Raw genomic sequence first — 13,691 nt, forward strand, 5'->3', positions numbered from 1 at the left:
TCCCTATTTTCGGACAATCCAGAAATCGAAAAGAAGCACCCAAAAGTGGACATTAATCTGACGTGCAAAAACAAAGAAATAAAGCTCATCACACCCATGGCTATGATAAACTGCGAAAAGCTATTTATATAATAGAAATGGTGATAAAGGAAGGCCCGGAATTGACACTTATCATTCCGAGTAACAGCGATGAGGTTGACACTCCCCCAGATAAATTGGGAGAGCCGAATGACGAGAGCCCATTTTATGAATGATGGTAAATGGCAGCGCAAACTCAGACGAAGTAAAACATGGAAATGTATCTTCTAAAGAAAGGAAAAAACATAGGGAAAAAAGGGGAGAATAGTTATTCACGTATTAAGTTTTTTAAAAAATTAAGAAATTAATCATTTTCAGTTTATTAATTATTATTTTTTAAACTCGGTATGGCACGATGCGACAATTATATTACAAATTACTTTAGTGCTCCTAAAATTGTTAATCAATTGTTAAATCAATGTTAAAATAGATGCACATTGTTCATTGCGATTTAATAAATTTCTCAGAAACCGATGACATAGGTTGTTCGAGCGTAGATTTGATATTCAATCACTGAAAAACTGGTAAGGACGAGGAAGTAAATATAAAAATATTTTTACATTCTGTCTAGCAGATGTTTTGTAACACAAAATAATTTTTTACTATTTTTTAATACTTTTTACAATTTATGCACCCTTTGAAGCTTTGCAATATAATATAACACAGTGGAAAGTCATATCACTGCCAATATTTTATAAAGTGCCAGAAACAGCTCACCTAGCCATACTGTTGTGTCATGTGCTATTGAGTTATCCCTGTTGTTTTAAGTTGGTCATCAGTGTAAAACATTAAATTTCTAAACACGCCACTATAAAACACATTTTTGTTGTTTTCTCTACAATTTTTCAACGTTTATAATTAACTTTTATAATAAATAGACTATTTATCGGTGCATATTTCTCCCTGATATTTATTCCATAATGATTAAAGAGCTATTTCATTTCAAGTAGATGATACTCATGATGATGCGATACTCATGGATTCTTGTATTTATTTTAAATACAACTCGTATAGCATCTTAAATTGCACCAACGTCAGATTCCTAAATCGAATCTTGTACAATTTAGGATTTGGCCCAATTTGACTAAAATAAGGGGTTTTTTAAGCGAAAATTAGGAACTGCGGTAATTTGACATAGCACGTTCAAGGGAAAACTATGTTCTAGTTTTTCCATTACAGGTCCGAGAATATCAAAACGAATTTATAACAGCAGGAATCAAGAAGATATGGTTAAAAAGTTACATAAATCACGCAAAGATAAAAAAGGATGGCATCTTCAAAGATTAAATTCGCACGTCAAATTTGGAAGGTACAAAAATCTGGTTAAGTATATTCTAAAATTATAATTTGAATATTTTTAATAATTATGGCAACTAATCTAAGGAAGTTTGATATAGATATTATTGGAAAGTCAGAAAGGGCAGTGAGAGAGGCCTTAAAAGCTTTGGAAACTTCTGCCACAAACAAAGATAAAACCAAATTTATGGAATTCCCGCCCTCAACTATAAACTACAGTGTACCTCTCTGCATTCACGGCCATACCTTCCAAAAAGTCGATCATTTTAAATATCTTGGCACAATGATTAATGACAACAATAAACTGAGAGCAGATATTGACGACAGAATAAAAATGACTAATAAATGTTTCTTTGGACTGAAAAAACAACTAAGATCCAACTTAATCAGTCGAAAAACTAAACTAAGAAATATTTATGACTCTTATTATGCCTGTTCTGCTCTATGTAAGTGAAACTTAGACTCTTAACTTGGGCACTCAGCCTTCTCTGAATATGTTCGAGAGAAAGATCTATTTCTCTGAATATGTTCGAGAGAAAGATCCTTAGAATTATCTTTGGCCCAGTACTAGAGAAAGGATGTTGGGGAACAAGATTCAATTTTGAATTATATGAACTCTGCAGGCAATCACATATAACACTGGTTATCCGGAGCAATAGCTTCTCCAGGACGGCTCGGCCATACCTGGAGAAGCCCTGAAAACAGCGCCTTCAAAATATCCTTTTTAAAAAATTCTATGGGATCCCGGGCCAGAGGAAGACCTCCAACTACTAAATGGCTGGATGATGTGGAAAGAGAATGTTCAGAGGATAAAGAACTGGAAGGAAGTTGCGGGGGATAGAAAGCACTGGAAAGTGCGAGGGGTTGAGGCAGCCAAGGTCTGTATGGGGCTGTTGTGCTTATTTATGAAGAAGAAGAATCTGAGGAAATTGGCGTTTGAATTGGTTAAGAACCAAAAATCTTCCATATTGGAAAAACGAATTATCGGGAAAAAAAAACTGAATAACAAGTTTATGAAAATCCTTTCCTAATGTCTAGAGGACACTTCAATGAAACACTTCAAAAACTTCCACACATTTTATTAAAAAACAAGTTTATGAATTCTTTTGCATTACGAAGCAGCACTTAATGTTTCCAAAATTGCTGTTCATCAAATACACAATATTGATTCGACGGTTCAAAACCAAAGAAAATAATTGTAGAGAGCGGAAACATTGCGATAAAAGTATTTCTATGTCAAGCCTGCACTTAAATGATTGAAGCAATAGAGATAAGTTGATTTCAATAATAATATATTCTTTGGTCCGTGATGCGAACGCAGTCGTTCATAGTCGCATCTTTCCATCTTTGCGATTCTCACCAAAAAAGGCATATATTCTTGCTTTTATTTTACAACAAACAAGAACGTTCACTGAGATTTATGATGATAACAAACAGGTTTTTTTTTCTATTTAGATTTTTGATTATTTCGTGATTTTTCTTAAAGGAGATAACTTGAGAAATCTTTGCACTGTCTTTTTATCCCAAAACTCTCAGGAATATTAATTTATTATTCACAGAAAACTACAAAAACAAATAAAATTTTGTTCAGTTATGACGGGTTAATTAAAATAAATCGGAGGAAGCATTTTCCTGTTACCATTTCTGCCTACTATATTGCGCGTACAGTACAGAGAAGAAAAGGCCTTTGGTCAACTGAAAGTACAGATCTATAATTTCATTCAGATCTTCATTCAGATCTATTTCGTGGAATGTAAATTTCACTCATCTACTGTTCGTTTCAGTATTCTGTGACGACCCCATTTCGACGATTCTATTTCATTAAGGGGAGAGACGCGGAAGGATGAGCGCATTTCCAGAATTATTCGTCATTCTTTGACCTTGATTATTATTGATCCTAATAGTTACTTTTTTGTTCATTTTTTGTCACGTGTATGTGAGTATCCTGTCGTTTCTGACCGTATTATTTTAATTCAGTCTGCGAGTAAGCCGAGTTTATTTTATTGTTAAATGAAAACATCCCCATCTTTCTTCTTCATCATCAAAAAACAAAGGGGGGGGGGTTGTTTCAACATTTGACGCATAATTGTAAGTCTCATGATAAAGAAGTGAATATTACAAACTTCTTTTACCTAACTTCCAATTTTTTTTAAACATCAGGTTCACATTCATCAAATAAATTTCCTTTAAACCTATTCCTTTCAACAATTCAATTCTCCCGCTGGTGTGGTGTGGAGAGGATGTATCAGTTCAGGTGTCGTCCTCATCGTCTGACCGCAGTTAAAATTTACGCGGTCCGTCCCAAAATATCCCTAGTAGTCCCCCCCCCTTTAAAACGGTACGTTAATATAACTTCAAAATTCAAAGATCACAAACCAAATTCCATTTCTCCAGCTCGTTAAATTTCTGAGTTACACTGTTAATACACAGCTAAAGATAATTCCATAAATGATTTTTGGAAAAAATGTAATCGCAGAGATTTATCCAAATGTCGAGATAAATTTTTTCAACAATTGCATGAGTATTCTTTGCGCATGAGAAAGTAATAGCTGTCATTAATCTTCACAACTCAGGTATCATCATGCTCATTTTCTCAATAATGTCATGTTTTCCCATCATTGCAAATTCAGGTAAAAAGCCGGCAAATCTTATAGCAACAAAATATCATTAGAGAGAATTATTTGGAAAGCAGAAAGCTTGCCATTGAGCAGGTTCAGTGCTGAAATGCAAAGCAATAAGGAACTCGATTTGAGTGGAAAGATAGACATAGATAAAAAAAAAATTTTGACACAAGATACATAAGAATTCAATTTTGAGGTCAATTTTCTTAGTGATTAAATTTCTTTCTTCGCATTCAGAATGTAAAACGAAAGAAACATTCGCAGCTTATAAATGAATTTTAACAAATAATTTTATTATTTAATATCATCATTCTCATTTCAGTACGGGACAGCGAGCTTCATTTGCAAACTGCAATTCCGTTTCCGTTTTTGAAGATCATTAAATGCTATACAATGACGAATATTTATATGTTATTAATTTCTTTTCTTGCCATAACTAAATATTTTGAGATTATTTCAAAAATATTCCATTAACATGCCGGAGATTTGACGTCTAGAGCACGAAAGACGATTGAAATAAGATAGTATAAAAGATTTTTATCACATACATACTCATCTGGTCAATTCAATTTATTACAATTACTTAAATAAAACAGTTGATAGTCAAAGTCCTATTTCAGATCCATACACGCACACACACACAAACGTAGGACCTTTGACCTCAGCCATAATAATGCTGGCCGTTAACCACCTAACGATCTGACGTCGCTGGTAAGTAAAGTAAGTTTATCAACTTCTTAGTATCAAAAGTTACATCTCTCAGGAACTACAAAGTGCCGCATTTTTTTCACTAATTCACTGTACCACAAAACGTCTTTAAAGTTGTTAACTCAGTGGAGATTTAAATAAAACTAGAGAACGACAAAAAAAAAAAAAAATTCCTGAATTAAAAACAACTAAATTTTTTTTTTATCAATTTCAGGAAACTAAAAGATAAATCCCCAGAGAGTTTTGAAAATAAAATTATTAAAGAACTGAAAGAGAAAAGCCTAGATTTAACAAAATATCGTCACAGAGATATCATAAAGTCATATCACTGACTCTCCGACCGGCCCGAAGACATATGGATAAATAAAACTGAATGACCGGACCGCCGCTACAGCAACACTGGCGGGAACTGTGGTTTCGTCCTAAGGGCCATCACCGGTCACCGTACAATCCTTCCCAAAGAAAGTACGTCCCGTCATCGATGGGAGGATTCAGACCCCAACCTTTTCGTGTACCCTCTAGGGTGGCAAAAACCAACCACAATGCCGGAAACTTCTCATCCTTATTTCGAGGTGACCCCGGGGGGGGGATAAAGATATGATAATATAAATGATGAGCAATGCAAACAACAGCTGTGCAGCTGTAATGGAGGAGAAAACCATATCCTTATTTTGTACAATCTGCAGCTCACAGTCAATACCTCGCTTCAAAAAATATTATGGTACGAAGGACAGAAAAATGTCTATTTTTAAAAAAGTCCCAAAATATATGCTTCTATTTTCGCCATATATTCCAGTAGCGGTCACAAGACGAGTTTCAGTTTATTCACAGGACGGGTATTCTTCGAAAAAATATTTAAGTAATGTCTTTTTTATGCGCATATGCACACCTACTGTTGTCATTTAAAAAATTCCTCAATGTTTCGGAATACAATTCCTCATTTGTTTGGAAGGGATTTGGGCTAAGGAATAAATATTTTAACAATCTGGTAACCGAAAATTTTAAATTAAGAAAAAATTGTGACTAAAGTTTTATTGTTTAAATTGCTTTAACAAGGAAGCAGTGTGATTTTTTCAGTACTGACAAGTGAACTTTGGATATAAGGTGGAAAAAAAGTGACGTGCAAAGAGATGCTTTTTTAATTATTTTCAAAATTACTCGAAAATGACGCATTTAATCCTAAAATTGGTTGATGAAAAAGTTCTTGAGCATAAATATCTGTGTTAAAAGTGTACTAACTTTTTATATATTTTGCTTAACAAGTGTAAGTTCTGGCTGTTAATAAAATTCCGATTAAGTTTCCAAATGGAAAAAAAAATTCGTATTTTTTCCGAAAGTGGATGCCTACAGTCAAATAAGTTACCCAAATAAAGATCCTTTGCAAAATAGCTTAAGTGCATATAAATATTTACATACATTGGTGCATGAATTACTTGGTACTTATAATTTCATAATGAGACATTCATCGAAATTAATTAATCAGCAATTTTTTGCTAATTCCTAAATTGTTATGTGTAAAAGTACAATTAAAAATGCTTCAGATGGAAAATTAAAAATCGATCTCAAAAACATTAATCAACCCAAAATTCAATGAACCGTAATTAACCTAATCTTAATTTCTTACATGAAATTTGATTATAGTAGCGAAATAACGATATGCAATTAAATGATAACAATCGGAACGTTCCAAAAATAGAAATTCTGATGGCTCTTCTTTATTCTCCTTTTTAAAGGAATGAATAACAAATCTGAAAGCAGCCGGATAAAATGGCGTAAAATTTAGATATAAAGAATGTACGCTGAAAATAAAAATGGAATTCGTCCGGCTTCCAAAGAATGATGAGTCATTAAAATGTAAATTGAATGACTTTCCAAAACCTCGTTAAAAATTTGAAAGGGGAAAAAAAAAAAAAGAAAAGAAAGGCACGCGAAGAGCTGCATTGATGAGTCACAAAACTTAATGCAGATTTACCCAATTTGAAATCAGTTCAGAATGGACAGAAAACTTCAAAGGACAGTCTTACAGACAGATTTAAATAGGCATTAACCATATTTTATAAATTACTAGCAGACCCGGCCACTCGTTGCTGTGGCTAAGGTTTTTGATGATTGATTTTCTACTACCGTTGATTTTGAGCAAAAATCAATACAAAAAAAATTAAATTTCTTTATTTTTTGTATTCAAGTTTGTAACTTGTACATTACAAAGTTGTTGGTAAAAAACACGTAACACTTAAACTTATAAATGAGGTAGGTAGGGCAGATAGTTTTAAATCTTTGATAATAATGTTTATTATTTTGAATTATAAATACTTTTAATTTCAATTTAATTTAGCACTAATCGATGCACAATATTTTTGGTTAACCTGTCTTTAGCTAACACAAATAGATTTGACGGTTTTCCTACACGTGAACATGTAACATATAGTTGCCCATGAGAAAAACATGGATTTTCCAAATCTAAATCACAAATGGACATTGTTTGGCCTTGAGACTTATTTATAGACATGGCAAAAGCTAAACGAATTGGAAACTGTAACCTTTTGAAGGGTATCATAGATTCTGATGGTATCATCGGAACACGTGGCAACAGGAGCACTTTTCCTTTAAACTTTCCAGTTAAAATGGTAGCTTCAAGTATATTTCCGGTGATCTTTTTGATGACCAAACGCGTACCGTTGCATAATCGTGGTGGATTCAAATTACGCAGGAGAATAATAGGTGAACCAATCTTTAATCGAAGGTTATGTGGTGGCATTCCAGGTATATCTAGTGAATTTAAAAATTCAATTGGAAAATTTACACTATCATTTTCATCAACAACAGTATCGATTGATTTAAAAGACATCAGATCGCCTGGTAACAACTATTGTATTTGGGAGTTAATTTCGTCAACATCAACATTTTTGGCTGCCAAAATAGTCCCATCACTTAGCCAGTTATGATTCAAGTAATTACTCTGTATATCCGGAAAAATACTCTGAATCAATTCATTTTTTCCCTGAAGAACAGTGCAGAAATTGTCTGGCAGTTTAATGCATTGCGTATTTGGTTGCAGTTCTATTTTACCGTTCCCAATATCTAGTAATTGTTCAGAAAATATTTGTGCTGATGGATCATTTTGCAATTATATGCGCATGTTTATGGCCAATCGAAGTGTTTCAACACTTCGCCATAAGAATGATTGTTTTAAACATGCATTTTAATTAAAGATTGTTGAACAATGAAGCACTAATAATTAAAAAGCAAGAAGAATTCCACTGTATTACTTTACTATAATATGAATTCAATTTATACTTCAGTCTAAATAACACGTGGTCGGCTATGCTAATACCAAAAATTGAAAAAGTAAGAACAATTGAATTTCATTGTATTGCGTTTACTACGAAATAAATTTAACTTATACTTTAGCCTCAGCAACACGTGGTGGTTATGCCATTAAATTGTAGCTTATGTGAAACGTTGGTACTTTTAACACAGCGCCATCTGTTAGAATACTTACTCAATCCAGTCAACAGATATCGCCATCTGTTAGAATCGCTTGGAGCTAACAGATAATTGTAACTGTCAAATAATGAACAAATAATTTGTTCCTTCTTAATACCTTCCTTCTTAGTATAAACCCTTTATGATGTATAATAAATCCTCTAACTTCAGTGATACAGATTCTGGCTTCCTCAGCTTAAAGGAAAGATTTTTTTTTTTTTTTTTAAAGTTCTATATTCCACACATGAAGTTGCCATGAGATTTAATCCGTCATTGATACATTTGTCTGTTGCAATAATTCAAAATTCATTTACAAAATGAAATCAGTTTCAGAAACATTTATTAAATAATGATAAGCATTGTAGCTGAAGTGAATGATAGCCGAGTTGATGATAGCTGACATAACTTTATACGTACATGCAGTTTATTAGTAAAGAAATGAAAAACTGAAACGATTATTGTAACCATTTTTTATTATCATATCTTCAATAATTTATATAAAAAAAGATTAAATTTCATTTAGCATACAAATGAGTTAATATTTTTTTATTATCCGATTAGAGGAACTTATTATTGGCTCGTTCACTTACCTTTTTTACGATATCCTTAACAAAAGAAATAAAATCATTTAATTGAAAATTCAATGAAGGTAACAAATGTTATTGCCGTGCAACATTTTTCTTAGTAAACAGTCAGATAAAGAATCGGAATTCATTCAAAACGAAAAGTAATAATTATCCGTGTGCACCTCCAAGTATTTTTCCAAACTTCTTTATAATTAAAAAAAGCAGAATTTTAGTATGTTATGTTAATCAGTGATCCGTTAAAACGTTTGTAATTAATCATTTTCAAATAAAATCTTATTTCTGAGAATTGCCACCGTACACAGTAATACAAAATTCAAACATAAGATCGTGATACTTTATACTTTGCAACGTATCAAATTTATTGTATGCATTAAAAAATAATTGTGGAAAATGATATCTTATTCCTGAGAAACGTTTTCGGATAGGATCATAAATAATTCGAACATTCGGATTCGAAACGTAACGCAAATGCGTGCGTTTTTCTACGCCAGTTGGGGTAACGCTATGCAGAGTAGAAATTTTTAATTTTCTTTATTCGGTTTTATTTTAATTCAAAAGTACTTAAGAATGAATCTGAAAGATCGATTAATTAACAATGTTTAACAATGTTAATTAACATTAAGAAAATAAATAGAATCGTTTCAAATAATCAGCCGAAAAATCTTAAGCCTAGCCTCATGACTGTTGGGAAAAAAAACTGAAGCCGTACTCATTTGGCGATGGGGAAAATGAAAATATTTCTTTGGCGGGAAAGTTAGTTTTTAATTAATAATTAAAATTCTAATTAAAAATTCAAAAAAAGGGCTATCCTATCTTTTAAGTTAGATGAAACTGCACACGGTGTGCAAATTTGATTAAAATCGGTTAAATAGTTTAGGAGTCCATCGCGGACAAACAACGTGACACGTAATTTATATATATTAAGATTACAGAATATTTGATTTCTAAGCCCAAAAATTATATTACTGAATTATACGAGCATCCATTTTTGCAGTTTCCGTAGGAGTGAAAAGTCCCCGAACAGATTGAAATATGAATATATATCATTAAAACGCAAATGAAAGGAGATAATAATAATAGGTGGAAAAGCCCACCTTGATACAGAAAGTTGCTAGAAGAACATGGTAGAAACATAGAAGAAATAGATTCAATGCATACAATTTAATGACAGTGGATAACTGTATTTTGAGTTTATTAAAAATTGCAACTTTCTCTTTTTTACATTCTCTTATAAAAAGAATAATCAAAATACTGCAATCGTCACAAAATTCAGAGATTTTTCAGAGATGTCATTCGAGAGATTTTAAGAGTCTTCACGTTTGAGACCTTCCCGAGTTCGAAAAACACATTTTTGGAAAATATCTGTCAGTCTGTGACAAGGGTAACTCAAAAACGCTTTGAGCTAGACAACTGAAATTTGGTATAGGCGTTTCATACCAAAATTTGCAGATTTCTATCAAATTTTGAGCAAATTCTTCTCAGAGGAAGTCTGTCAGTCCAGCTCTTCGAATCTAAATCAATACGGTAATTACAAAATGATGAGAACTAGATGAATAAAATTCGATACACAGATTTAACATCAACATTAGAGACACTTACCAAATTTCTGGTCGAATCTAATAAAGCATCGAACGACCCTTTTTAGAAGCATATAAACGCAATGATAGAAATGTATCAAATTTGATGTATGATTTTGTGACTACAATTGTAGTACAAGGAGTTCTCTGCCTTACTCAAAGTCGTCAATTTTTTTTTTCGGGGAGTGGAGATTAACATCGTCATTTAAGAGTATACGAAAAAGTTTCGGCTGGACCAGTTCCGCTGGTTATGTCTTAAAAATCAATAGTTCTTTCATTTTTTTTAAATCAGCTTTTCAATTTTTTTTAAAAACAAAAATCGTAGTTTGATCGATTTGTAATTACATGTATATTAAAAATAAAAATTTAAACGCACTACTATTTATTTTGTTGAATGTATTTAAGAGGTCGTTTCAATAATTAACAATTTCTTCTAGCTATGTAACAAGAAGAGATTATAGAGGCTGAAACATAAATTTTGATGCGAAACAAAATATGATTCATACAGAGCTTGAAACAAATATGATTTGAATCTTATTTTTATTAATAAAACGGATTAAAATACCCCAGGAATGACTGCCTACTGGGGGCATATACTCTCAGCTCGTCCCGCTTACCGACCTTCAAGAATCGCAACGTGATTCTCTTAGGATAACTACACGATTCTCTTTTCTTGCACGCTATGTAACTATTTGTTTTTGCTAATAATAAGAAATTATAAATAAATTGATATCTAAAAGCAATGTTAAATGAGTTAAACAACATCAACTGCTGTTAGCATTCCTTTTTTCAAAAGTTTACTAAAAACTAAATAATCAGTTATAAAATTAACATTTTCAAAATTCAGATTGCAATTTAAATCAATTAATTTAGTAAAAACATGTATGTAAATATTAGAAAACAAAAGTATATAATTCAAAATTGTTTAAAAAACAAAACTAAATGTACTTCTTTTTTCTTGTTTGCAAAGATGTTGCAGCAATTTCTTATTTTTATTGATTTTAATTTATAATCGAAAATGCTAGAATAAAACGCTTTTTTTTTATTATCCAGCCCCTCCCCCCCCAAAAAAAAAACAATTTTCTGAAGAAGCAAACTTCTAAACAAATAGAAGCTGTTACCAAATGTTGATTAATAAATTAGGTTGAATTTTACGTCTACATAAACGTTTTATAAATATCGATAAAACATTCGCATTTGTCTAACCAAGACCAAAATGAAATAGGCGAAGTTAACTCGTCATTTATAGATGAAAAATCTAGATGGAATATGTTTTATGTGTAATTTTTTGAAACAACACATCTCAAAATGAAACAGGCAAGTCTTTCTTTCTTTTTTCTTTTTTTCCTTTTACAAAAGCGTTTTCAGAAAACCAGCGAAAAGAAAAAAAATAGAAAACGATGCAGTGATCAAAAGGGATTTCATTTAAAGCTAGGCATCTAAGTCTGCGGCACACACATCAAACACGGATCTTGGAAACACGACGCAACTCACAATTCGCAAATTAATGAAGACATAAAGATGCCTTTGGCATAGAAATAAGAATTGATTTTTTTTTTTTTTTTTTTTTTTTTTGCTCACTAAACCAAATTTTATTGGCCTAATAATTTTAGATTTAGACCAACAGATTGTTCTACAGTTGTTGGAGTGATTCTCCAGTCAGAAGCTCAGCTATCAAACCATTTAAAACAATTAAGAGCCACATCAAATGGTACGATAGAATAAGAGCATCAAAAATGTTGCAAAAATTAGTGTTTCCTCATCCGAAGACAATATTATCGAACAAGGAAGAATACATTAATCAGTCGCCAGCTTTATTACAATTACTGCCTTATCCTACATAATACATTGCATCCACTAATTTCAAAAACAAATAGTGACATAATAAATTCATTTCGTGATTAAAAAAAAAACCCTGATTATTTTTAGTCCTTTTTGAGCAAAAATATTTTCTAATATAAATTAGTTTGGAGATTACTGGATTTCAAATTTGCTCCGTATTTCCGAAGCACCCTTGATACATAAAATGATACATAAAAAGTAAAATTGAAACCGAATTGAGATATTAAGATAGTATTTTTTTACCCTATTCTCTCTTGCTCCACTTTATCCAAAGTTTCAGCTCTTCGGATGACAGACATGATGATTTCCTGCTCGGTGTCATTCAGTTGCTCCGGTTTGTTGAAGGAGTTGATGGAATTCGTTTTCACGGACCACCCCGTCTTTAGCCTGCAAGAAAAACATCAGCCAAACATGGTTAACGGAAAATTGTGTGAAGCAAAATCTCAAAAAAGGCTTCCTTTAAATTGGATAACCGAGGGATTTGGGAGGATAACGGAACCTTCCAGAAATGGATGGTAAAGCTTTCTAATCCCCCCCCCATCTGGTCGAAATGAGTCATTACAAATCCCGCCCTATTTCGTCATATTAACTATCAAAACCAGGTATTCTTCATTAATGTAAATTCTATGTCTATAAAAGAAACAAATTTTAGAATAAAGTGAAATAACAAATAATAAAATGTTTAATTGAGGATCAAAGAGTTGGTTTCAGAATCTCATGTATAATTTTTTAAAATTAAATTAAGAAGTAATACAAAAAAATTGCAAAATCTTAATAATGCAGTATAAATACACTACTTCAAAATCTGCCAGAGTTGTTGCCCTGTGAATGAAAAACTTGGACCACACTCATCTATAAGATAATAGAAGCAACAATTGAATAAAAGGAATAATTCACAAACATAACGCTCTGAAACTTAAACGATATTTGGTTTTTATTTGAATATGTCTGAGTACACGAAATTTGTAAATGAAATGAAGATCTAAAATTGGCATTTCTTCATCCGAAGACAATGTTATCGAACAAGGAAGAACACATTAATCAGTCGCCAGTTTACAGAGTGGTTATAATTAAACTTCCCCTATAAACAACATCCTACAACGCAAACGGATTGCAAAGCAATTTGGTATATGGACTATGCACGAGATGCGCTCACGGAATTTCGAAAGAAATATTTTAGTTCCAAAATGTCTACTAGAGGGCGCCTTTTCCGGAGAAACATTAAATTTAACACAATAAACGACCGAAACGTAATACAGAAACAATATTAACATTTACATTTATTGACTAGCTTCTAACCACCTTGTCTTCGAACATTAAGTAAAGGTAAGGAAAAAATAACAGTACGCTGTTTGAGAAAAAAAAAAAAAAAAAACAGTTCCGTTTTAAGAAATAAGAACAGATTAGGACGAAATTGCACAAGAGGAGCAGTTGTTAATCATGTCCAGGATGATGTAGGGAAAGGTGCTCCATGTGGCCACCCTCATTCGCCTGCA

The 13,691-nt window shown here is 32.2% G+C and overlaps 1 protein-coding gene across 2 annotated transcripts in view; it reads right to left on the minus strand.

Moving 5' to 3' along the window:
- Positions 1-13,691, minus strand: part of LOC129975080 (rabphilin-3A-like) — a 107,194-nt gene that overhangs the window by 65,353 nt on the left and 28,150 nt on the right. For both annotated transcript variants that reach the window (XM_056087983.1, XM_056087984.1), the window contains exon 4: positions 12,439-12,582. In XM_056087983.1, coding sequence (XP_055943958.1) covers positions 12,439-12,582 — 144 coding nt within the window. The remainder of the gene's footprint in view (positions 1-12,438; positions 12,583-13,691) is intronic.

This window comes from Argiope bruennichi, chromosome 7 (assembly GCF_947563725.1).
Source record: "Argiope bruennichi chromosome 7, qqArgBrue1.1, whole genome shotgun sequence".
NCBI lineage: Eukaryota > Metazoa > Arthropoda > Arachnida > Araneae > Araneidae > Argiope > Argiope bruennichi.